Below are 27666 nucleotides of genomic sequence, written 5' to 3' on the forward strand. Positions count from 1 at the left end.
GCCGATTCAGATGCTAAAGGCTTGTTGACCACTCAGAAACTATATGCTTATACATTGTATTGAATAAGTATGACAAGATATCATTGTGCTGCAAGATGTGGTGAGTAGGAGTCAGTCAGTAGACATTTACTCAGCTCCTAATGCGTACTAGGCCCTGTGCTAAGTGCTTGTCCCTGCTCTCAAGGAACTCACAGTCTAATGGGGTAGACAATCTGCAAACAACAACATACAAACAAACTGTATAAAGGATTATCTGACTGTAATCCACAGAGGGAAGACACTAGAATTAAGAGTGATCAGGAAAGGCTTCCTGCAGAAGGAGGGATTCTAACCGGGACTTGAAAGAATGAGAGATCAGGATTGATGCTTTCTATCTCTTCATTTTTCTTGCATTTCATCTTCCCATTAAAAATGTCTAATTCTGTCTTTCCTGTCCAAAGAGCATTCTCCTTTGTAGAGAACACAGAAGAAAAAGTGTCAGGCCCCAGAGGGTGACCGCCAAGTGATCATTTTTTTTTTCTTTTGGCTAAGTCATAGTGTTTCTGTGATCTACATCTATACAATACTTAAATGGCATTTTGTGACAGTTTTTGTGCACCACAAGGAAGTGAGTCCCCACAACAATGAAATTACATATCCTTGAAGGAATGAAGGAAAGTGCATCTATTAACACAATTTATAATACTACCTCAATGACATAGTTTGATAGAGTTAGAGTTTCCTAAAACTTTTGTGAACTCTGGTTGAGTTGAAGATGCATATCATATATAGGATACTGGGAGAATTCTACCAAAACTGAATGTAAAAGAGTATTATTTACTTAATATGTGAATCATTAACCAACATTAATATGTGTGTCCTTAAGAAATACGACATTCATGAATCTTTTACTTACAAAAAGGAAAAGGAAAAAAAATGACAAAACAATCCTTCAAGCTCTTGTGAACATTATATACATCCAAAGGAGAACTGTTACAGAAGGGTTGAGTTAGTTATTTACAGTCCTGATGGATAGCTCGAACAATATTTTTTTGCATTTGTAATTGTAGTATCATAAAGTCTTATGGGTACAAAATCAGACAAATGCATTACTACTTAATTTCAAGGTAACAACATGTATTGTTTTTACTGTCCAAATCGTAGAAGTTAAGAGCTTGAAGGGAACCTAAAGCCCACTTAGTTCACCCCACCCCTTATTTTATATGTAAAGAAGCCAACCCCCAGAGATACGAGGTGTCGTGCCCAGGGGCACAGAGCTAGGATTCAGACATACATTTTCTGATTCCAAGTTCTAAGATCACAGATCTGGAAATGGAAGGAACCCTGAAGTCCCCAGGTCTTTGTATTTATTATATCCCACTGCTCTCTGAAGTCATCACTGATATACAATAAAAAAACAGAGTTGTTTTTAAAAATACTACAATCCTTTCCCACTGGACTTGAGTGTTCAAATAATTCTTACCTGGTGCCCCAGTGTACATGATGGAAAATACATTAATTGCTATGGTAGCAGCATAGAATAGTGGAAGTGCACGGAGACCATTGGGGACTGGGTCCTCCTGTGTAATAATGAAACGTTGGAATGTCAAAATTCATCAGCTTCTATAAACAACATACTCAAACTGAAACAAAAGAAAAGGCTGTAAGACACTCTCCCCAATTTCAGTTGTGACAGGAAGGGCTGGCCACTTTTCTGCTCTGGGGGTGGCACAGCACATTGACAGCACGGTACCAACCTATAGCAGTTTTCTCTAAACAAATGGCCCCTCAAAGGCCCATGTATTTTGTGCCAGCAGAGGGGTCAAAGCAGTGGCTCCTGCATCAGAATTACAAGCGGGAAAGAACTGATAGGCACAGGTCCATCTAGGCCAGAGAGGAGAGTTCATTTACAGAGCACATTATTTTGGCTAATTGCATTTTGTTGTGTTTAATGATTACTTCTGAAAAATAAATTTAAAACTATGATCCCCTAAAAAGGCAAAGAAAACTTCTCTAAAACATGTACAGGGAGAATTTTGTTTCTGTTGATGATGCTGATGATTCTTCTAAGATAAAAGTTCCATTCAACTCCTTTTAGGAGTTAAATGGATCCGCTAGGTGGTACAGTGGATAGAGTGCCAGGCCTGGAGGCAGGAAGATCTGAGTTCAAATCTGGCCTCAAACACTTAATAGCTACCTGCGTGAGACCCTGGTCAAGTCACTTCATCCTGTTGGCCTCAGTTTCCTCATCTGTCAATAATTTGAAGAAGGAAATGACAAACCACTCTGGTCTCTTTCCCAAGAAAACCCCAAATGGGGTCACAAAGAGTAGGACACAACTGAAGAAGAATTTAACCCCAGAAGACAATAAGCTCCCTGGAGGCAGGGACTCTTTTTTCCATTTTGTATTTGTAGTCTCAGCACCTGGCACAATAACTTGAACACAGAGGTGATTGATTGATAAATGATTTTTTGGCTTAGATTGAATGAAGACTTGAATTTCTTATAAAACATTCTTATTGATTAATTACATTCTGTATGAAAGCTCACCCAGCCATTTGTGCTATAAAAACAATGACAGTTTCAACACTAATTATTGAAGTGCAATTTATTCAAGAAAAAACACACTGCTTCCTAATAAAGCTCTTAGAGTAAGAAACCAAGCCTCAGTTCCTTGTTTATCTTCTTACCTCCAATTCTTCTAAAAAATTTAACAAGCTAACTTTAAGTGGCTGGTAGTTGCAACCATAAAATAGAAACTATAATGGATTCCTAGATGAGCAGCTAAGGAAAACAATGCCATTTTCCAGAAAGAACATAGCTCGTGGTCCTGACCAAGGATAACCTGCAGAACATGCTCCAGACTAGTTTTAAAGGCATCATGAATATCCTTTGACAGTAAAATTAATGGACACAACATAGTCTATATTATTAGTCTGAATGTGTCTTTATTTAAATTTCAAGATTTTCACTTTTAGTTTTGATGTTTTTTTTCAATAGATACTCCCTTCATCTCAAGATCAGAGACTGAGTTAGAAAGGCTCTTGAAAGCCATTTGGTCCCACCACCTCTTTTTACACATGAGAAAATGGGGGCCATGAGAGGTTAAATGATTTGCCCTGGTCACATGGAGCCAGAATTTGAACCTAGGCACTCTTTCTGCCACATCATATTGTTCTCTCCCCTCACCCTGTCATTGTTTTTTCCCTCAAATCATTAGTTCAGGGGGCAGCTAGGTGGTGTAGTGGATAAAGCACCGGCCTTGGATTCAGGAGGACCTGAGTTCAAATTTAGCCTCAAACACTTGACACTTACTAGCTGTGTGACCCTGGACAAGTCACTTAACCCTCATTGCCCCACAAAACAAAACAAAAAGATCACTGACTTCAAATCATTAGTTCATCAAAGCTGCTGAATCATAAGAAATGTGAAAATAACCTGAGTTTAAAGGAAACTCTAGGAGTGTTCTAGTGCAAAGCTATACAATTTCTAAATCCTGGCAAAGTCTCATCCATTACAAATTTTAATTTCAGGAAAGAATTTTTTTTCCACTTGGGGGTCTTTGTAATACATCAAAGATAATGATCACTATCTAATTTACAAGACAAAGAATGTGCTCCTGCTGACTTTAGGGAGATGTGTGTGTGTAGGGGGGAAAGTGAGAGGAAAGGGGCAGGGAGAGAGTCCTGTCCTTGAACAATTTACTTCCTTGAAATTTCCTTTCTTGCTCTTTAAAACAAATTGGGGTTCTCCCTCCCAGAAGGCTGTGTCAGAGAATGTGAAAATCATTCTATTTTCATTCCCTCCCAATGTTCCTTGCATTGAAAGACTATTGGGGCATCTAGGTGGTGCAGTGGATAAAGCACAGGCCCTGGATTCAGGAGGACCTGAGTTCAAATCAGGCCTCAGACACTTGACACTTACTAGCTATGTGACCTTGAGCAAGTCACTTAACCCTCATTGCCCCCCACCCAAAAAAAAAGACTATCAAAGGAGTCAGACTATATAATGAGGATATCAACCTTGCTTACCTTTTTTAGGATGAAAATTCTGATCAGCACAAACAGCACGCCAGACATGAAACCAGACAACAGTGGAGATATAAACCAAGAAGCAACTGAATAATTAAAAAAAAACAAACACAACATCTAATAAATGTTAATATTCTACAAAATTATGGATGAGTTTGTATAATATAATGATAACTGACACATTACACAGATTCCTTGAATTATTTTATAATTCCATCAAAACATTTTAAAAGGATGTGTTTTAGTTAGCAAAAGACAGACATTTACAATGTTTTTCCTAATTGATGATAAAATATTTCTTTTGTTCTTCCTAATTTCTTTTTTGAAAACAAAATAATTTTTCTAACATACATTATTTTAGTTTTTACAAATAGTCAAAAAATTATCAGGCCCACAAAAACTTTGATCCTAAAAATTTACAAAGGTCATGCCAATATCAGGGGCCACACACCAAGCTTAAGCTATATCTTGTACATAAAGCTTCAGCATCAATTTTCTCACACATATACAGCTAACACTTATACAAACATACACAAAGTTACACAAGAAGACAGACATCATGGGTATAGTCATATCATTTCCTCCTCTGATCTTCCTGTCTCAGGAAGATAATTTTAGAACATTCACTGGACTCCCTTTTTCCTCCCCCTATTTCACTTATGGAGACAGAGTACAATATAATAGCTATACCAATTCCTAGGTTGAACACCCCCCAAACTGGTCACTATGGACTGACTGCTCCCAAATGGTTATTTAGCCTTTTGACATTCATGAGACTATGCTAATATTTTCACTACTCTCAGGGAAGACTCTTAATTTCAAGTAAATGTCAGGGACACCTCTGGAGGTTTAGATCATTGCTTATAAGGCCAGGTATCCAGCTTGTTCAAGACCTTCTCGGGTTACTCTGGTCTTGATCAACAATGATGAACAAATGGGGAGACTAAGAGAGAGGGGGAAGAAAGGCAAGAGATCAGAACCCTGCTGTGTCTCTACAGAAATCTCTGGGAATGATCTGGGGTTGGTGTGTGCTTTACACGGGATGGGGGAAAGAGGCAGAGTACTTATAGGGTTGGATTTATTTACCTGATTGCAGATAGTTAAAAACATCTAGTGGAATGCTGGGACTTCCTGGCATTTCCATGTACATCCCCACTGCCTTGTTCCTCCACAAGGCCATGGCATTAGATAAAATGTATGGTGGCTATGAGGGTGCCAACATGGGGAGAGCCAGTGTGTTTACCTTGGGTGGAATTCAGGCCGCACAGATAGCAAATTGAATAGGTGATCTTAGGAATTTTATGATCTCAATATCATTTAGCTCAACATGAGGCTTTCCCATTACCACAAACTCTGTTTCCTATTAATTTATTGCATTTTTCCTCTCTAAGGGCTTAATCGCTGATCTTGGTCATTTTGGTCATACTGTATTTCTGTTCCTCCTGGGAACAACAAATTGATTTTTCAAGGCTGAATGATTAATGGATATTTAAAAGGAATGGGGGCAGCTAGATGGCACAGTGGATAGAGCACTGGCCCTGGAGTCAGGAGTACCTGAGTTCAAATCCGGCCTCAGACACTTAACACTTACTAGCTGTGTGACCCTGGGCAAGTCACTTAACCCCAATTGCCTCACTAAAAAAAAATAAATAAAAATAAAAGGAATGACTATTAAAAAAACTTTAAACACATAACAATTCACAATCTCCATTATAGTTATGTTTCAAACACAAAAAAGCAATTTAAGGAAATAATGTCATACATACTTGACTCCTAAATAATCTAAATATGACAAAAATGTTTAGAGTTTAGAAAAGGGGGACACATCCTTGTGTAAAACTTTTTTTCATCAACAAAGATGTTCTCAACTTATCCCTATATATGAAAGGAAATGACAATTACCAATCTTGACAAGCTCCATCCACTGTACACCTTTTGTACCAATTGCAACAAGAGAGAATCCTATGGTAGAACCCACAATGCAATGGGTTCCAGAGATTGGAAGTCTCAAGAATGATGCTATCAGCTGCCAAACTGCAGAACCTATAAGTTGAAAAATGAAAAGAAAAAATCAGATCAAGAACATCTAGTGAAGGCCTTAACAATAATGCCTCAGATTAGTCTTTCTATGGAAGGCTTTTTCACAGTGTTACATCTAGATTAAAAAAAATTCTAATGTGTTTAGTCAGAAGAGTTAGCTTTTGATGATTCTATACATTAAAGAAAATACTCTTGTCATCAACTCCTAACTTCTCCAAATTTAGTTGTTGGTGGTTTTGACGAATACATTCTATTATGAAGTTTGGTCAAAACCAATCAAGGGATTAAAGACTCTTTAAAAAAGCAATAAAGATAATTTCTGTGCTATAAGATTTTGTGATTCTTTAATCATTCCTTGTTCATGTATTAATGGGCTCAAGGCAGACCTGGCTCATAGATTAATTGGCTGTGTCACCTTGGACAAATCACCTGAGCTCTTGGGGTCTCAGTTTCCCCATCTCTAAAATAAGGTGGTGGTAGAACTATATGATGTCTACAATCCTTTTCCACTTTCAAATTCAGTGATCCTACGTTGATATGCCAGTTCAGACCATAACAAAACATACCAACATTACTTTTTGGCCTTTAGCCCCCAAAATTGGGTTGTTGGGGTACTACTGACATTTTAGCACTGTCTTGTGGGTATTCACTTTTGTGCATAGCCTGTCATGGTGGTTCTCCCTTATTCCTTTTATTGCCCAGGAATTAAAATAATCCCTGAGTTTAGCAGACTGTCATTTCACCTTTTTGTCATTGTCTTTTCTAGGCTTGATGTTTTTCTAAGCTCTAGTTCTCTTCAGAATACATTTCCATAAGCAGATCAAATTTTGCAGTGAGTATTAAAAGCCCCAGCTGGGAGAGATCACTTTCAGAAACAGTTGTTGAAATACTCATACTAAGCTGTAAAGGAACAAAGGTTTTGGCTGATAAGCAGAGTAGGTTATTAATCCCAAATGTTAATTCTGGAGAAAAGTTTAGTTGCTTGGCAGCAGCAGCAGTACTTTTAGGCAGACTCCTGGCATTTTATTCAAACAAATCTTATGAGTCACAGGAAAACAAATGTCTGTAAAGTCCCAGCAATTCTAACTACCTATCTGTGAAGCAACAGAGACAGCTGCTTCAGTCAGTGAGTGTTGTGATGCTGACCTTTGAGTCAATGAAAGCTAGGGAATGGCATGTGCATGCACCAAAACGTGTGAAGGAGGGAGATGCCAGTGGCCCCCAGTGTGTCTGCTAGCCGCCACACAAGCTCCATGGCAGCACCCAGGCTTGCACACTGTGGGCCCTGAGACTTCCAAATCTGGCAGTGGCTCACTAGGGAAAACTTAAGATTCAAGAGAGCACTCCATGATACAAAATCATAGCTTGTTTTAAAAGAATCTTTTAATTTCTATTTAAAATTTAAAAAAATATTCTAATGAGGTAACAGAACATTAAAAACTCACCCAACTGAATTCAGACCTTGCAGTTTTCCTTCATGAAAGTTGCTACTGCTTTCTCTGGCTGACCATATAATAATGTCCTGGAGCAGGAAAGCTTATGGGGGAAGGCAGGGGATATAGGGACTGACTGGAGGAGGAAGGAAGGGAGGGAGGATGGAAGGGAATGATGGGGCATCTGAAAGGAGAGGAAGAGCGAGAGAGGAAACTTGGGAGAAAAAAAATGAAAAGACCCTGGATTAACAATGGGATTTGATCAAGGATAATGGGAAGAATTTGGGGGGTGGATTGGGCAAGGAGGATTTACATACAGGACTGAGGAGGAGAACTGTGGGAAATGAAAAGGAGTATTTTGACACAGGATGGAAGGGTCTTACACAAATGAATGGATGAAATCACAGTTAGAATTCGGGATATAAAATAAAAGGAGGGTAGGGGAAAGATTGAAATCCTGGAATAAAAAGGCTTCTGGGGAAAAAGGAAAAGAAAGGTGGAGGCAAGGTCCAGTATGGACACGGAAGGCAAGAGTGAGTTGATACTACAAAGAAGGGAGAGGTATTTTCAGAGCTGAAGGGCATGGGAGTGGTCATTGGAAGGGCTGCTGGGAGAAGGAAAGTGTTGGGGGAAGTGCAAGGCAGTGGTTTCTTCATGCAGCTGTAGGGGCTGCCATGAAAAAATGCTTAGCATCCCCCAGGGGCTGGAGTCCCCAGGAGGCTTCTGCAAACACTGGTAGTCTCAGATGAGGCAGCAACAAAAGAAGGCAAAGCAAAGGAGAAGAGGCAATGAGCAAGCCAGGTGGGGGCTGTGCTGGAGTGAAAGGAAAACAAAACAAGACCCCAAACCCACTTCGGGAAATTCAGCTGTTACTCACAACTCATCCTGCCCAAGTGAATCAACCTGACTCCAGCACAGCATCATGAGGATGCGTGGAGACACAGAACTTGCAGAGTGAGTTTCTAAAGTAAAAGAGCCAAGAAGGGGGAAAAAGAGGGAACCAAGGGGAGAAGGGAAAAAAGAAGAAATGGAGGTTGAATTTAGAAGATGAGGACTGGGAGAATCCAGGCACCTGGACAGATGAGCTTTGGTTTTGGCCAGGGCAGGAATAACCACAAAACCAAAAACACCTTAAGTTTATAGAGTTCCCAGGTCCAAAGGATTCCAGTTATTTTAGTGGATAAAAATTTCATTAAATCTTACCCTTCCCTCTAAAGTGGGAAAAGGGCCTTGGTGTCTGTCTAAATGTAAACCAAGAAGAACGAAGCCAAAGCAAACAAGGCCGACAGGTACCATCAAGGAAGAAAAAAGGGGAAGTTCCATGTTAGGTGGCCAGCTCAAGTGGGGGCTGAGGTGATGGGCATCCAAGAGCCTCTCACTTTCCTGGCATGGAGCCAGCGACGGGAAGGTAACACTCTGAACAAGTCCTAGCATATGGCCAGTTAACAGGAATGTAAACAGTTAAGCCACACTACTTTTGGTACTGCCCACAGTCTTGCTTTCTGGAAAACCTTTCTACTAAAACATCAGCTTTCCTGTCAACCAAAAGGAATGGGGAGAGGGAAGAGCAAGGGAGATTCCGTTCAGTGGAAGCTGTGCTTTTTTTTCCCTCCCTCCTAACTGATGCCGAAACACTGCTCTCCCATCTTGCCCAATCAACCTGGCAGAAAATGTTAATTATAGCTAGTTTGATTAAGTATGAATGTTATCACTGTTATTAGGACAAAAGTGAATTCTACAAATCTCTCATTTCCCTAAAAGAAATTTCGATAATGTTCAACAAATTGTAATCAGCAATTTCAATGAAGAGGAAGCCCAAATTCCATGACAAGTGTTAGAATTAAAATGATTCTAAGCCTTATGCTTTTCTAGAGCAGAGATTAAAGTTAGTTTATTAGTTGCCTCAAGCAAGTCCTTTCAAAATATCCTTGCTGAAATAAGCCACCCTGAATCAGGCATAATGATCCTTCTGCTACCTGTATTTAAGCAAAGTTAGTGATAAAAGAAACAATTCTGGGGCTGGCAGACATGCACCCTACCCCACCCTGGTGCATTAGTGACTCCCCCAGCACTCCAGAAGAGCTACTGTACCCTCCCCAATAAAGGGGTCAACTAAGAGCGGGTAGAGTTTCTATCTGGGCCTCTCCTCCCTCCTCCCTTTACCCTGCCTGCATGGATCACATGTTGGCTGCCACCTCTACTTGGGTAAAGGTGAAAGAAGAGCATCAGATGCACTCAACACATTTGTCTAGGAATTTTATTTTTGGGTATGGCAAATAACTGAATCAGGGTTTTTAAGAGGTTTGTAAACTTGGACAGGAGGAAAATAACTCTTTACTTCAATCTTAATTGGTTTAACTGTTAAGTGGACAACTATTTCACTATCATTGGTTTCCTTGGGAATCCTATGTATTTTATTTTATGCATTTAAAACCATTTTTATGAGAAGGGTTTGACTGGCCTGTTTAAGGGGTCCGTGACACAAAAACGATTAAGAAGCCCTGGACTAAATGATCTCTAAAGTCTCTTCTGGTTCTAACAGTCTGAGTCTAAGAGCATAGCAGCATCACAAAATCCAGATTTCTGCCTAAGGGCTGTGGTTACATTTTAGGGGTTGGAAAAATGCTCTCTAATACTAGGATTTCAGGTCATTAGTATATTCCATTTAGCTCGGAACACATTTCTCTTTATTTGAGACAAGTCTAAGACTACCAAGAAAAGCTTATTACCATGAATAGGTGAATAGGTGACAAAAACACCTCCTAGCCAGGAAACAAATGATAGGGACCTCCCCTGGGTAGAGAGTTGACAGTCAAAACAAAAGTCAACAGGGATTAAGTTGATTGTGGAAAGGGAGAATTTAGTTAAAACATATGCAATTAAGTAAGACACTGTCTTACTGCTCCAGAATTAATGGGGGACATAAAGATCAAATTGTTCAAAACTGTTAATGCTTTTTAAAATAGTTACTTGATTACTGGAAAAAATTTAAAATATGTTAATATATGTTAAGGGGACTTCATAAGTAAGCCTTCAAAATGGGTGATTATAGATAAATTTTACTTCTTAGTGATCTAATGCATTCAAATGATTAATAATCCATAAGGTCATTCTATTACTGTAGGCTTTTTTCTTGGTTATGAAAAATACTGAAAAGCTATTTTCAGTGGTGTTCTTAACCTTGTTGACAACTTGATGAAATGAATTTCTGCTTGAAATAAAAGTACTACCAAAAAACCCCAAAAACCCTACTAGAAAGTACAAACCTAGGAAGAAAAATAATCAGTTTTTTAGTTTAAAAAGCCAAGTCCCCCCTTTTTTGGAAAACCCAAAGCAAAATCATTTTTATAGATACATAACAAAAGAGAGCTACAAGGAACTAGGCCAGTGGATACTTTTTCCATCAGTTATAAGAATACATCCACTTACCAACCATGGCGCTAACTTCCCCAGCCATCAGCGTTTCCACTGTCTCATTGTATAGGTTCACGTCAATGATACCTTTTCGAATAGTCTCTCCCACTTTTGCTCCTAACAACACTGAGCCCGTGGTTTCAAATATTGATGCCAAAATGCAAGCTTGCTTCAAAGATACCACGCCAGAGCCCACAGCTGTGCCAAAGGAATTGGCTACATCATTTGCACCAACGGAAAATGCCAAAATAAAGGCTATGATAAAGCCCAAAATGACCATCCACAAGTAATCATCCATAGCCATGTTTGCAAGTGGACTGCAGGAGTTTTTCTGTTGTAGAAATACTGAAATAAACCAAGCTTGAGGTTTTGTAAAAACCTTGTAAGGTAGAGTTCTTGTAAACAGAGATTTTGCTCTGGAAAGTGCTGGATAGTGTTAGAGTCTGAGTAAACTGCTAACTGCTGGTTCTCAAACTATTGTCTGTACAGTTTGTTTGGTTGTGTTCAGTCAGCAGTAAAACACATTCCATATTTTTCTCTGAGACTGGAAATGCTGTGATATCCCCTCCTGTAACAGAAAGAGAAGCAAAGAAATCAATTACCCTAAGCAACCTGTAACAATCTGTTCTTTCAGAAATAAATGTTTTAAGCCTACTAATGGGATCTAACTTGGCATGTGACACTTTGAACCATAGTGCAATTCAAGTAAGATTATAATTAGGTCAATGCAAAAAGAAACACTAGCTCTAATGGGATCATCGATGTCTAGATCATGTATTATTACCATATTTTAGAATGGGAAGCTTTAATATGTCGAGGTTTTAATTTCACAATTCTAAAAATAAACATAACTTATCATTGTTCTAAAAAATTAATAACCATCTCCAAAAGACAAGAAGATAGATAAATTGGCACTTCAACAAAAGTATTGTTTTCTAGAATGAGACTTCTCAACCATTGTCCTAGAGCAGCAATCTGCAGCAGGGAGGCCCAAACATAGATCTTTGCTCACAAGCTAAGAATGGTTTTACATTTTAACATACAATAGAACTTTATTTTAAAAAGCAAAAACCATTCCTCGATCATGGGCCTTACAAAAACAGATAGCAGGCCTGCCACCACCTGTTCAAGAGCATCACTAATCACCACCTCTTATCATATGTATGTATATGAGATGTGACTCATGCTATCAGTTTCATTACATTTTAATTATTTCTTGTAGATAAATCTACATGTATATTTTTCACTATGCATTGGGAAGATGAGGAAGAGTATGTCTTAAAATTAATGACAATGCAATCGTAAATCAAACAGGAATTCATTTATTACTCATCTATCTATTCATTTATTTGTTTGTTACTGGATAAAGAAGGACCAGACTTAATGTTTGGGCAGTATGTTGTAGTGCATTATGAAGAAGAGTATTTTGATAAATGGTCAAAGGACACAAACAGGGAATTTTCCAAAGAAGAAATCAAAGGTATTTATAGTTAAATAAAGAAATGCTCTAAATCACTATTGATTAGAGAAATGCAAATTAAAACAACTTTGAGGAGACACCTCATACCCATCAGATTGGCTAATATGACAGACAGAAAAGAAAAACAATAAATGTTGGAGGGAATGTAGAAAAATTAGGACACTAATGCATTGTTAGTGGAGTTGTGAACTGATCCAACCATTCTGGAGAACAATTTGGAACTATGCCCAAAGGGCTATAAAACCGTGCATACTCTTTGACCCAGCAATACCACTGATAGGTCTGTATCTCAAAGGGATCAAAGAAAAAGGAAAAGGTCCTATGTATACAAAACTATTTATAGTAGCCCTTTTTGTGGTGGAAAAGAATTGGAAATTGAAGGAATGTCCATCAATTAGGGAATGGCTGAATAAGTTGTGATATATGATTGTGATGAAATACTATTCTGCTATAAGAAATGATGAGGGGCAGCTAGGTGGCGCAGTAGATAGAGCACTGGCCCTGGAGTCAGGAGTACCTGAGTTCAAATCCGGCCTCAGACACTTAATACTTACTAGCTGTGTGACCTTGGCAAGTCACTTAACCCCAATTGCCTCACTAAAAAAACAAAAACAAAAACAAAAATGATGAGCAGGATGCTTTCAGAAAAACTTAAGAAGACTTACATGAACTGATGTAAAGTGAAGTAAGGAGAACCAGAAGAATATTGTACATAGTAATAACAATATTGTACAATGATCAACTGTGAATGCCTTAGTTATTCTCAGCAATACAGTGATAGAAGAAAATTCGGAAGGTTTTATGATGAAAAATGCTATTTATCTCCAAAGAAAGAATTGATGGAGTCTGAATGTAGATCGAAGGATATTTTTGAAACTTTCTTTTTCTTGTTCTTTTTGGTCTGTGTTGTTTTTTGAAATGTGGCTAACATGAAAATGTTTTATGTGTACATGTATAATCTATAGCAAAGTACCTGCCTTCTCAAGAAGGGAGGAAGGAGGGAGGGAATTTAGAACTCCAAAATGATAAAAAATGAATGTTAAAAAGTTTTTACATGTAATTGAGAAAAAGCTCATATAAACTGAAATTTTAAATAATCCCTTCCAGAAGAGGAGCCCACTGGTGATGCCAGTGCAAATGACCTGCTACCTACCACCCCTGACATTCACAAATGCATGCACATGCACACACACCCACAGCTGCAAGAAAGATTCAATAATTCAACAACAAATGATATTTGTACAAAGTTCATTCATTCAAATACACTGATAAAACACTTGATATAGATGATCTCACTTGACTGCCAACCTCTGCTGCTGCTCTGCAGCAATTCTTCCAGAGACCTGAGGGTTTTTCACACTGGTTTACCCAGGCCCAGTACAAACCCATCCACTAGGATGGAATGTAAAAAGCATCTGAGGGGGCAGGTAAGTGGTGCAGTGGATAGAGTACCAGCTCTGGAGTCAGGAGGACCTGAGTTCAAATCCGGCCTCAGACACTTTACACTTGCTAGCTGTGTGACTCTGGGCAAGTCACTTAACCCCAATTGCCTCACCCAAAGAAAAAAAAAAGAAAGAAAAAAAAGAAAAGAAAAGAAAAAAGCGTCTGGTTTTTTTTTCTAGGATCTACAGTTGAATTTCTATTACTCTCATTTTTAGGTAGAAGTAAAAAGATAATAACGTTTCATTTTATCTTCCCTGTAGTTTATAATACAGTCTATTTCCCCCTCTGGCGTTGGATGGGTGAGCTGGAATAACTTTCTCCCAGACAAGAAGACTTCTTCCTTGCTTTCCTTGCCTGATCTTATCTAAAAAACAACATGGAAGATTCCTTCTTGGCAATAGGAGCTAACTAATACAGAAAGTATTGTTTAATGTACTTTATGATTCAGGATACTGTTTTAAATATACTGAGTTTGAATTAACCACATTCTTCCTCATTATTTTACTAAAGTACTTGATAACAGACAGTCCTGAAATCTGCCTTAAGCAAACAGCACATATACATATGTGGTATGAACACAGTCTTGTTCACAAGTGATGCTAGGAATGACAGGACTACAGAGAAAGCCACAATCTTGGAGAGGGCAGAGTGGAAAAACTGAAAAACAGGCCAGAAGGAGAAGCAATAGAGCCAAGAGGGAAATATGGTTAAGGAAGTTACAGGGTAACAGGAGAATGTTACCTCTGATACTCAGTTTCCTCATCTACAAAATGGGGATTGTAATGCTTGGAATGACGCCACCTGCTGGAGACTTACTGTAGGAAAGCTCCAACATGAGGAGAGGGCCTCTGAGGGCAGGACCATATGTCTTTTCTTTGGCGTCAGGAAGTGACGTTTGCTTGTGGGAGGAAGAAGGGGGAGGCTGGTGCTCTGTCTCACTCTCTCTTTCGTGTGGACTCTGGTGGAGAGTGGAGCTAGGCATGCTCTCTCCCTTTAATAGATAGAGGAATCTAGGTCTTTCTCTCTCTCTTTACAATTCTCCTTAATAAATGCTTAAAAGTCTAACTCTTGCTAAAGCTTATAATTTATTGGTGACCACTCACTAGATATTTTAGACAGACTAGCTAGAATTTTAGCCCTTACAGGATGATGATACCTAGGGTACCTAGCTCAAAGGGTAAGACTCCAAGGAGATGATGTGTAAATAGTCCTTTGCCGATCTGAAAGCATTGTATAAATATCAGTTTATTATTATTAATACTGGAGAACAGAATCAGAAGTGAGGCTTAAACTTGGATAGTATAGATGAAAGACACCCACAAAGGATACCCAAAGGATGGAATGCAAAGGAATTTTCATAGATTCAGTCCCCTATAAGTTGGAAAAGAAGTTCCAAAGGCAGCTTTCCAAGTATGGCGCAATGCATTATGTATGGTGTGCTTTCTAATGGTCTATCTACCTCCACATGGGAAGAGCTATCTGATGTTTCCAAAGTGATGCTTCTAAGATTAAGGGAGCTGTCTCACAGCCTGAAACCTTCTAATTGTCTTCAGCTGTTTCCTCTCTTCTAGATCACATGCTCCTTCTTCCTCCCAAAGCAGCGGGTCATGTTTAGCCTGTGACATAAACTGTGAGGTTTATTTTTGGTTAAGTACTAATATAGAAATTAGGGGGCAGGCCCACTTCTTTGTAGAAGTGGGAGTACATGGGCATGGAGTATCCCATATGTCAGATTTTTTCAATTTATTGATCAGTTTTACAAAAAATTTTTTCTTCTTTGAAATTTTTTCTTTTTATATTCTTGTATGGCTCTCTGGGAGGAGTAAGGGAGAGGAATATTGGGGAAATCTGGGTGATATAAAAGCAAAATATAGCAACCCAAATCTATTTTGAAAAAGGAAACAGGAACTATCTAAGTAATAGGAGTTCATCCTATGGGAGGGAGGGAGGGAAGGGGGGAGAGGGAGATGGGAAGGAAGAGGGAGAGGGAGAGAGAAGAGAGGAGAGAGAAGAGAAGAGAGGAGAGGAGAGAGAGGAAAGAGTGGAGAGGAGAGGAGAGGAGAGGAGAGGAGAGGAGAGGAGAGGAGAGGAGAGGAGAGGAGGGGAGGGGAGGGGAGGGGAGGGGAGGGGAGGGGAGGGGAGGGGAGGGGAGGGGAGGGGAGGGGAGGGGAGGGGAGGGGAGGGGAGGGGAGGGGAGAGGAGGGGAGAGGAGAGGAGAGGAGAGGAGAGGAGAGGAGAGGAGGGGAGAGGAGAGGAGGGGAGAGGAGAGGAGGGGAGAGGAGAGGAGGGGAGGGGAGAGGAGAGGAGAGGAGGGGAGAGGAGAGGAGGGGAGAGGAGGGGAGAGGAGAGGAGGGGAGAGGAGGGGAGAGGAGGGGAGGGGAGGGGAGGGGAGGGGAGGGGAGAGGAGGGGAGAGGAGGGGAGGGGAGGAGAGGAGAAGAGAGGAGAGGAGAAGAGAGGAGAGGAGAAGAGAGGAGAGAAGTGAGGGAAGAGGGAAGAGAGGAGAGAGAAAAAAGGGAGAGGAGAGAGAGAAGAGAAGAAGAGAGAGACAGACAGCTGTTTTGTGCTCTTCTCTAACAGGCAATGTTATGGATGGCAAGCCTATGTGCATTTTCCCCTTTCTCTAAAGACCTCCTCCAATGCCTCATTGTGCCGTGGAAGTGACCCAAGGTTCTCAAAGCTATACCAATGAAGTGCCAGCACTGGCAAACTCTATCAGGAAGGAAAGAATGTGAGTAGGGTCTCCCCAACAGATTAAATGACTGACATTCAAGGACGAAACTAGCTAAAGAGAGAGCCTCATCACCAGAAACTTGGCCACCAGGGGGTGATTTTTTTTTTTTTTTTGGCAACTCATGAAGATGTCTACTAAGGCATAGAGGAGTAGTGACCTGTATCATTGGAGGAAGTGCCCATGCTGCTGAGATACTATCTTTCCACTGGAATAATAGTTAACATTTATATAATACTTGAAGGTTTGCAAAGAACTTCACATGCATTGTTTCATTTGATCCTTATGGCATCTTAGGGCATAGCTAGAGTTATTACAGAAAAGGAAAATGAAGTGTAGATAGGTTAAATAATTTGCTCATGGTCATACATATTAAGTACTGGGGCAGAATTTGACTTCATGACTACAAGTCCAATACTCTTTTCCCTATAACAAGCTGAATTAATATTCATTTTAAAATATTTTCCTGTCCTAAAATGCCAGCTTGGCCCCCAGGAAAGTCCTAAGAAGAAATTATATAATTACAAAATACAAAAAAGTTATACAACTATGCAAAAACAAAATATTCCCACACTCAAACTACACTGCAACATGAAAAAATTCAACTTTTTAAGCAATATTCTAGCAGAGGATCCTACAAGAAACAATAAGCACTTATTGTGTCCCTACTGTGTGCACGGGCTGATACTAGGTGCTAAAGGAGAGACAAAATGTACTTAAGATATGATCCTTTTCTTCATCAAGTTATACAGAAGAATCTGGAAGGGGAATAGGGACTAAACACAAATAAATATAATACAAAATGTTAAATGGTCAGTGAATTGGAGAAATGCAAAGCAAAGTGTTAAGTGAGTTGTGGTGAGAAAGATAATATCACCAATGAGAAAAAAAAATTATGGAAGGCTTTGTGAAGATGGCATTTGAACTAGGCTTGGAATGAAGGAAGGAAAAGAAAGGAAGAAAAGAAGGAAGGAAAAAAGGGTGAAAGGAAAAAGGTATTTATTAATTGCCTCCTATGTTCAAGGAACTGTGCTAAGCACTTTATGAACAGTATCTCATTTGGACCTCACAACCATCCTGGGAGGTAGGTGCTATTATTATCCCCATTTTACAGATGAGGAAACTGAGGCAGAGTGACTTGCTCAGGTTCAGATAGCTATTAAATGTCTGGAGTCACCTTTGAACTCGGGTTCTCCTGACTTTAGCCCCAGGGCTCTATCCTCTGCACCATCTAGCTCCCTCTAGCAGATTTTTTCTTTCTTTCTTTCTTAAATATTCTTTGCAACAAACATTTATTTTATTTTTTCCAGTTAGATGTAAGGGTAGTTTTCAACATTCATTTTCATAAGATTTAGAGTCCCAAAATTTTCTCCCTCCCTCCCTTTCCTCCCCGTTTCACAAGACATTGACCAGGTTATATGTACAATCCACAAGTGCTCTTTTTATCAATTCTTTCTATGGGGGTGGATAGTAAGCTTCCTCATTAGTCCCTTGGGATTGTCTTGGATCATTGTATTGCTGAGAGTAGTTAAGTCATTCACAAATGCTCATCCAACAATACTGCTGTCACTATGTACAATGTCCTCCCAGTTCTGCTCACTTCACTATACATGAGTTCATATGAGTCTTTCTAGGTTTTTCTGGGATCATCCTGTTTGTCATTTCCTGTAGCACAAAGCCATTCCACTACAATCATATACCACACCTTCTTCAGTCATTCCTCAGTTGATGGACATTCCCTTGATTCCCAATTCTTAGTCACCACAGAGTTGCTATAAATATTTTTTGTATAATTCCCCCCCCTTTTCATGATTACTATTGTTAACTGTTTCCCTCCATCCTCTTCCCTTCCCCATGATATTTACTCTATTATCTACCTTCTTTCACCCTATCCCTCTTCAAAAGGAATTTGCTTCTGTCTGTCCCCTCCCCCAATCTGCCCTCCCTTCTTTTTCCCCTCTCTCTTTATCCCCTTCCCCTCCTATTTTCCTGCAGGGTTAGATATATTACTCCACCCAATTGAGTGTGTATGTTATTCACTCCTTGAGCCAATTCTGACCATACTGAGGTCTTTGAGCCAATTCTGATGAGTGTTAGGCTCATTTACTGCTAGATTAAATAGATTACTCCACCTAATTAGGTATGTGTACTAATCCCTCTTTGAGGCAACTCTGATGAGTTTAAGGTCTTTGAGCCTATTCTGGTAAAATTCATTTACTGCCCTGCTCCTCCCCCATCCCTTCTCCCACTCCATAAGCCTTTTCATGTTTCTTTTCATGTGGGATTTCACCCCATACTACCTCTGCCTTTCCCCCTCCCCCAGTGCATTCCCCTAACCCCTCAATTTAACCCTAAAGATGTCATCATGGGGCAGCTAGGTGACACAGTAGACAAAGCATCCACCCTGGACCCAGGGGGATCCCAGCCAAAACCCAGCCTCAGACACAAGATGGTCACCCACTGTACGACCCCAGGTATGTCCCCCAACTTCAATTTTTTATGATTCTCTAGGTTCTTGTATTTGAAAGTCAAATTTGCCATTAAGTTCAGGTCTTCCTCTTTTTCATTGAAGTCCCATTTTTTCCTCTGAAAGATTATGATGAGTTTTGCTGGGTAGGTGATTTTTGATTGTAATCCCAATTACTTTGCCCTCTGGAATATCATATTCCATGCCCTCTGGTCCTTTAATGTAGAAGCTGCTAGATCTTGTGCTATCCTGACTGGGGCTCCACAGTACTTTAATTCTTTCTTTTTCGCAGCTTGTAATATTTTCTCCTTGACCTGAGAGCTCTGGAATTTGGCTATAATATTCCTATGAGTTTTCCTTTTGGGATCTCTTTCAGGAGGTGATTGGTGGATTCTTTCCATTTCTATTTTACCTTCTGCTTCTAGAATATCAGGGCAATTTTCCCTGACAATCTCTTGGAAGATGATGTCTAAGCTCTTTCCTTGATCATGGTTTTCAGGTAGACCAATAATTTTCAAATTATCTCTCGTGGACCTATTTTCCAGGTCAGCAGTTTTCCAAGAAGATATTTCACATTGCCCTCTATGTTTTATTCATTTGGATTTGCTTTATTGTGTCTTGACTTCTCATAAAGTCACTAGCTTCCATTTGTTCAATCCTAATTCTTAGGCAATTATTTTAATCAGAGAGCTTTTGTACCTCCTATTGCATTTGGCCAATTTGGCTTTTCAAACTGTTGCCTTTTTTCTCATGTCTTTCCTGCATCACCCTCATTTCTCTTTCCATTTTTTCCTCTACCTCTCTAACTTTATCTTCAAAGTCCTTTTTGAGAATCTCTATGGCCTGAAATCAATTCATATTTTTCTTGGAAGCTTTAGATATAGGGGCCCTAATGTTGACATCTTCCTCTGAGGGTGCACCACGATTTTCCTTGTCACTAAAGAAAACTTTCTATGGTCCTCACCTTTCTCTGTCTTCTCATCTTGCCTTTCTTTTACTTGACTTTTAGCTCCTTAAAGTGGGGCACTGTTTCCAGGCTGCAGTATCTTAAGCTTCAAAAGGTTCCAGTTGGTATGATTTAAGGAGGAGCAGGTACTTCGCTCACTTGGCCTGTTCTCTGGTCTCTGGTTCATAGATGACCCCAGACCAACTTGCTAATCAACCAGCTTTGTGTGTTGTGGTTGTTAGCTCCAACAAGCTTGTGCCCCTCCCCCACCTGGGCCACTGCTACTCAAGCCTACCCCCTGGTTCCCAGCAGGGGTGAAAAACCCAAGTTCTGCCTCAGCACCAGCATAGACCCCTGTAGTCTCCCCCCTGCCAAGGGCTCAGCCCTCTCACCAGATGGTGAGCTTAGTTCCAGATGACACTGGTGCTGCAGCTGATTCAGAGACTCTGGGGGGGGTCTCTTTCTCTGAAGAGGTCTTCCCGGGACTGGATCTATGTCAGGGTCACTGTGAGGTTGGGCTCCACTCCTGTCTCAACACAGCAGCTCCCTCCTTCTGACCTTCCAAGATATCCTTGGTTGGAAGATAATTTCAGCACATTCTTCTGTGGGTTTTGCTGCTCCAGGAACTGTCCTTTGACATTATTTAGATGTTTTTTGGAGCAATTGTGTCATGAGTTTGAGAGCTCACTGCCTTTCCCCTCTAGCAGACTTTAAAGGATGGGTAAGACTTCAGCAATTTATTCAATTCTAGATTTATCCTTTTGTTTATCTGTTAACTATGATTAAATCTGAGAGAAGGACATTAAAGACTTCTATGATTATTGTGTTACTATGTCCTTGTAATTCAGTTAATTTTTCTCTTCATGAACTTAGAAGCTATGGCAATTGGAACCATGTCTACCGAATGAAAACCAACTGCCACCACAGAGCAGGTGAGCCAGGCTAACTAAAGCAGCAAGGCACCCAGGAGAAATAGAAGGTAGCAGGCACCAGGCAAGTCAAACCACCATTACCACCACCACTACCCTGACTATCATCTCTCTTCAAACCCTGATGGAGCCAGTCTAGGCCCCTAAACCTAAGAAACTTGGGAATAGCAGTGCCGCCCACCCCCAAACTACCAGATCTGCTTCCTGTCCATCTTCTGCAGTCATCAGTGAGGAACGAAATCACGGTAGAGAGGGGGCCCACCTTTCTCACCAGCAGCAGCAACGACTGCTAACCAATTTCAATGAACAGGTGAGAGAAGCCCAGCAGTCCTAGGAATGGCCATACCCCCAGACCATTGAACCTCCATTAAGTCTAGTTCTCAAAGTCATCTTCTAGGAGAGCAATTCTTAAAGAGAATGGGTCTGCCTTCCCCACCAACTGCCAACCAACTGCCACCCAAAGGGCAGGAAAGCCACTCCAACCAAAGCAACAAGCCCCCCAAAGGAAAGATGGGGGCAATAAATGCCAGTTAAGTCAAACCACTACCACCCCTGTGACTTTGGCTACTGTCTCACCTCAGACCCCAGTGGAAATATCCTAAGACCCTGAACACAAGAGCTTTGGAAATAGCAATCTTTGCAGCCCAGTGCCCTCAGCCATCATCCTGGAGAGCCAACCCTGTTCCTTTAGGTACCAAAACCACATGTACTGAGGACCCTGAAAAGAAAGTGCTTGGCACTATCAAATGATTCAACATCAGAAACTGATATGATATCATCAATGAAAACAATATGAAATTAGAGGCATTACCATGTGTTAAGACTATACACTTTGAGAAACATGGTACTTTCCCATCTACCTTAAAGCTGAAACCTTCCTGGATTCTCTACCCTAATAGAGTAGAGAACTTGAGAACTCCCTTGAGGGCAGGGGACTGTCCTACTTTTACATTTATTTTCCCAGCACTTAGTGTTTCATAAATGCTTTTTCATTCATTCATTCATATAAATTTACTAATGATATTGATTTGTTGTCTGTGGCTTCTTTGAGAGTAACGTAATTTCCTTGTTTATCATTCCTATATTGTGAATTTGGCTTTGGGCTTGTCTGACAGTCTGACTACAATTACTGCTTTTTGTGGATTAACCTGAGTCATAGTAAATTTTATTCCAGTACAAGAGATACGAAGAAATTCACTAGGCAAAGGTGGGCAGGTGGGAGCACATTCCAAGCATAAGTATGAGGGCATGGCAAGATAGCACAGAGAATGTTCAGGGGACACAGAATAGTCCAGTTTCACTGAAACACAGAACATAATACATAGATTAATGGAGATAAGTCTGGAAAGGTAGGGTAGCACCAGATCATGAAAGACTTGAATGCCAGGCAAAGAAGTCTGAATTTTACTTGGTAGGCAATAGAGATCCTATGAAGATTTTTGAGCAGGGAAGGAATATGAATTAGGTCTATGCATAAAGATTAAACTATCATCTGTATAAATTGTTGATTGAAGGGGAAAGAAAGAAGAAGTGGGAAGATATTTTAGTAGGTTATTTTGACAGTCCAAGTGGGAATCAATGAGGGCCTACAGAGGTGGAGTCAACAGAATTTGATAATTGGTTATGAGAAGGGAGAGAGAAGACTCAAAGATAACACCAAGATGGCGGGCTTCTTGAAAGCTAAGATAAAATGTGTTCTTCTGTTTATATCCCTAGCACCCAAGGGTCTTTAATAAATGTCTACTGAATGGAAAAACTGTAAATGGTGGTACTACAGATGAAAACATTGAAGTCACAAGGAGTTGGGTTAGTAAAAAGTTAATGAGTTTTGTTTGGCCCATGATGAGTTTGAAGGGATATAATGGGAACTGGAGCAGGCAGCTAGAGAGGAAGGATGACTGCCTTCTCTTCTGAGCCTTAAGGCTAAAGAGTAGAGAGTAGGCCATGAAGAGGAGAGGTTTTGAGAAGGAAACTCAAGACAGCTCACACTGCATGGCATTAAGCTTTTCAGAGACTTGGGAGGCTAAGTCACCCAGTGCAATTAAGGAGTTGAAAAGAAGAACACATCTGAAGCAGCCAGTGTAGGGAATGAGATAAGAGTGAGTCATTTAAAACTACTGAGGAGCAGGGAGGGCTCAGATGCACCATCTTCAGACTGCTGATGGTTCATGCAAGGAGTATAGAGGTAAGGAAAAACACTTTTGGTTATTAAGAGTGTTCTGCAGAGTTCCAGAGGAGAGGAAAGCAGGCATTGCTCTGCCTGGCCAGTGGCGAGAGAGACAAGGCTATTTCCTCCCCAGGTCAGCAGGTTGAAATCACTTCAGAGAAGGCGCTTTGTACTTTGGCAAGAATAAGAGAAGTTGACTTCCACAAAGATCCTATTCTGAAGGGTCACTGTAGAAGCCTGATAACTGGACTCTTACAGGCTCTGGAGGTGGGACACAATGTTCCAAAGACCCCACCAAGCTGGAGAGACAACCAGATGATGGATTCTCATGTCGAACATTTGAAGTGCTTAATTCTTCATGCATTAAAACAAAAGTCCCATGGGAATTCAAAAGAAAGCTTGAAGACAATGAATGCTGAGAGTACAATAAAATGGTCATCTTCAAATTCAATAATTCTAATTCAGAATTCTAACCCCAGAAAGTAGACTCAGTCAACGGCTAAGACTGCACTTCTTGGGGTACTTACTTTACCTGTTGTGTAAAGGAAAGCCATCTTCCTTCTTATTTTTCCCAGATCATCATTTTAGGGGGCAGAAGGGGCAGGGCAATAAGGGTTAAGTGACACCCAGGGTCATACAGCTAGTAAGTATCAAGTGTCTGCAGCCACATTTGAACTCAGGTCCTCCTGAATCCAGGGCTGGTGCTTTATCCACTGCACCACCCAGCTGCCCCCCAGATTATCATTTTCAAGTTTCAAAGAGACTCTCTAGGTCTAGTATTCCAAAATCTGGCAACAAGAATGGTACCTAACAATAATCAATATAATTTCTTTCCTTTTCTATAGCACAATTTTTAGTGTTGGTATAAAGATTCTGTCCTCTTGTTCATTTTAGTTGTTTTAATATAATATTTAATTCTCCCCCAATTACATATAATGACAATTTTTGACATTTAGTTGTTCTTATTTTTCAAAGAGCTAATAGCATTTATATAATTCTTTAAGGTTTGCAAAGCATTTTACAAATACTATCTCATGAAAAAATACAATGTATGACAAAATCACAAAATAAAGTAATTTTAAAGATGAAAGGAAGTTTAGAAGCCATCTAGATCCCTCATTTTAAAGAGGAGGAAACTCAGTCCCAGAGGGTTTAATACCATTACTAATTGCTTCATAAATCTGTGAGGCAGATCATCATATTATGAGTATTATTTAGATGATTTTTCCCTAAATGCATTACCTAGTTATAGAAAAAATTAACACGATGCTAGCAAACATGAAAAAAAAAATACAACATGTAGAAACCAATAAGTTAACATTGATTGTAGCTTTTGTCATTTCCAATTTGGGTGTGTGTGTGTGTGTGTGAAAAAAGGGTAGTCCAAAAATCTCTGGCACCCTGGTAGTATCTAAGGGCCTGAGGAGGAGAGGAAAGGGAACTGTTGGAAAAAACCCAGTTTCCCTCGGGGGCAGCTAGGTGGCACAGTGGATAGAGCACCGGCCCTGGATTCAGGAGGACCTCAGTTCAAATCCGACCTCAGGCACTTGAGACTTACTAGCTATATGACCCTGGGCAAGTCACTTAACCCCAATTGCCTCACCAAAAAAAAAAGTGAGGGGGTGAGGGGTGTGGGGGGAGAAACACCAGTTTCCCCAAGCCTGTCGTCCTGCCCTCTGCTGCAGTGGGGAGTGAGAAACTCACCAACATTAGGGGTTCCTGCCGGATGATGGTCCTCAGCAAATTGCTCAGAGAGAAAATGAATAGGGCCAGGTTGGGCCGGTGGAATGATCTGGACTTGGAGGACCCAAGGTTCTGAATTTTGAATTTATTCCCTGCCTGACCTTGGGTAGGAGTCCTTTCACTACTGAGACTGTTTGGAGTTCAACTAGATAAACTCTAAGATTCCTTCCAGTTCTAAATCCCATGGTGCTATAATTAAATGAGGTAAAATGAAAGGAGTTAGAATGATTTAACTTAGAGAGGTGACAAGTGAAAAGCTAAAGACTAAAAGGTTTTAGCTCAACCTAAAGAACTTTCTGATTATCAGACCAGTCCATCAACAGAAGGGTCCATATTAGAGCCCAAGGCTAGATGAGCATGTCTTCTGAGGATTATAAAAGACTCATTAGCAGTCTGTACAAAGCAGGACCAGATGACCTTTCAAGCTCCTCTTTCCATCTCCAAGTATTTCTATGAAAGAGTCCTAAGGAGGCTCATCATCTCTATTAAGAAGCTTTTTGCAAGTAAAAAAAAAAAAAAACAATTTACATCTCAGCTGAAGTAGCTGAGTATTTTCTCCTCCTATGTGTTGATGTACCTAGGAGTAAACTCCTAAGGGACAGCCATGTAACCATGCAGAGATGACCATCTTGCATAATTGCCTGTGGGTAGGAGCTCTGAATAGCTCTCAGGAAGTTTCTTTGCATTTCTGTGTTTCTGTTTTGCATTTTTGCTGCAAACATTCTTCACTTTCTAATATGATAACATGTTCTTCTGTTTTCACTGTCCAGACTGACATTTCCTCAAATAACTGTTTCTTTCTTTTTTCTTAAATGGGTGAAGATTTTCCTTGAGCCAGCCAGTCACTTTACACATACAAACACATTTCTATTGCCCAACCCTGTGACAAAGCTCTGAGAATAGGTACACTGTCTCCTCAGATTACTTGTTCTAATCCCAGGCTCTGGATGTTAGGCTGTTTGGCTAAGGTCCAAGAGCTATATTGGGGAAATACTTTGGTCTCAGCCACTATTTTAAAAAGAAACTGTTCTGTACATAAATAGATATCTTTATCCTCACCTGTCTCTTTATTTGTTAACTATAATGAAATCCCGCCCCCAACAAAATCTGAACCCTACTTACAAAATCCTGCTATTTGACATAATAACATCACTAATATATGTGGAAAACTTGCTGGATGAAGGTCTTTATCTTAACCATTTTTCATGCTTTGCTACCAAATACTGTATTTTCTTGTTCTCATTCCACGAATTCTTAAGCAGTTGTTTTTAGGCAACCATCCAAACAAGACAGAGAAGAAATAATTATTAAATTGACTTGGCTAGCCTTTTTCTTCTTGCTATATGAGAGTATATGTTCAAGTCTATTAAGAATTGGACCAGAAGTCAAGAAGCCAGACTTAACCTTTGTCACTGATCTGCCAAATTAACAAAATAGAATTAATTTTTTACCTATGTATCCACTAATATTTTCACCTGATTGTAAAATTTTCAACATAACAGTTTCCTCCACTCCCATTATCAATGCCTTCATCCTTTCCATCTCCATCCTTATCACTATTCCCCTTTCACTAGAATAAGATAATATAAATTTCTGTTTACAGTTTTATATCATGAAGTCCCATGAAATTCTAACCAAAATATATATCAAATATTATTATGTTTTTTAATCCACTCTGAATTTTTCTGGGCTCCAGGAAAATTTAATGACTATTACAAATGATTTTGGAAAAATTATTTCATCATTTGGAAATAAGAATCTAAAAAAACAAACAAACAAGAACTTCTTCATATCCATTTCCTAGAAATTTTTTAAGGGTGAAATAAATAGTTTACTTAATTTGCTTTGATTTGGGGGGTGTGTTTTATAAATAAATGATTTTATTTTGTTTTTTTTTAAGTTGTAAGAGCCAAAACAGGCAAGAAGTAACGCATGTGTGTGTGTGTGTGTGTGTGTGTGTGTGTAATACTGTGGTATTATTCTGCCACGGCAAGAAATGGTGCTGTCTCATACAATGGAACCAATTATTAGGTGTAGGCTGTTAGCAGCCCTAGTTCTCCTTGTGGGTCGAGGTTTGGGAAACAAGTAGAAGAATAAATTACAGAATATCAGCATTGGAAGGGGCCCTCCAGGCCATCTCTAACTCAACTCATAACAGTACAAGAATCCCTTATAGACTATATGGAACAAAGGGTCATCCAGACTTTCCTTAACTTTCCAACTAGGGGGATGGCACCACTTCCCAAAACAGCTCCAACTGTTAAAGATATTCCTCTCTATATCAAGTCCAAATATGCCTCTCTGCAATTCCCACCCGGAGTTTTGCCCTCTGTGCCAAGCAAAACAAATTGAGTCTTTCTTCTACACAACAGTCCTTCAAACTTGAAATCAAACTATAAAACAGTTACAGGAGAATGGTGGGTTATGTCTTTCATAACTGTCACAACTGACTACAGAACAGTGATTATAATTAAAGATAAAAAGAGGATTTTAATCATTGGAAAGGACAAAGTTTTTACCACACAAAAATCATCACAGCTAAAACAATTTAGTTAAAACCATTGCCTGCTTACCCACCCCCTTCAGAATACAAGATTGTTTAAATGACTTACTTGCAAGTATCTGTCTTAAGAAGTTGTAAAAAAAAATTCCAAACTTTGGACCTGCTTAATTATGAGCTTCTTTTGGCACAAGGAGTCACTCCTGAGTCATTCCTCTTCAGGTAAAACTCTTGTATCTCTTTAATCATCATAGGCAAGTCTCTCAGAGCCTGGAGATGCCATGACCTAGTAGTTAGAGGAACACAGAAGAGAAGTCAATAGAAGTAAGGATGGCAAGAATTAAGGATGACAATAAGAGAGGCAG

General features: G+C 39.8%; 1 protein-coding gene across 7 annotated transcripts in view; it reads right to left on the minus strand.

The window, feature by feature from the left end:
- Positions 1-27666, minus strand: part of SLC20A2 (solute carrier family 20 member 2) — a 135499-nt gene that overhangs the window by 51829 nt on the left and 56004 nt on the right. For 5 of the 7 annotated variants that reach the window (XM_043983247.1, XM_043983248.1, XM_043983252.1 and 2 more), the window contains exons 2-6: positions 27414-27587; positions 10913-11465; positions 5913-6053; positions 4011-4096; positions 1463-1559 (exon numbers count right to left, since the gene is read on the minus strand). In XM_043983247.1, coding sequence (XP_043839182.1) covers positions 1463-1559; positions 4011-4096; positions 5913-6053; positions 10913-11201 — 613 coding nt within the window. In that variant the 5' untranslated portion in view covers positions 11202-11465; positions 27414-27587. The remainder of the gene's footprint in view (positions 1-1462; positions 1560-4010; positions 4097-5912; positions 6054-10912; positions 11466-27413; positions 27588-27666) is intronic. The other 2 variants (XM_043983251.1, XM_043983250.1) reach the window with 1 other exon arrangement.

This window comes from Dromiciops gliroides, chromosome 2 (genome assembly GCF_019393635.1).
Source record: "Dromiciops gliroides isolate mDroGli1 chromosome 2, mDroGli1.pri, whole genome shotgun sequence".
NCBI classification, from domain to species: Eukaryota; Metazoa; Chordata; class Mammalia; order Microbiotheria; family Microbiotheriidae; genus Dromiciops; species Dromiciops gliroides.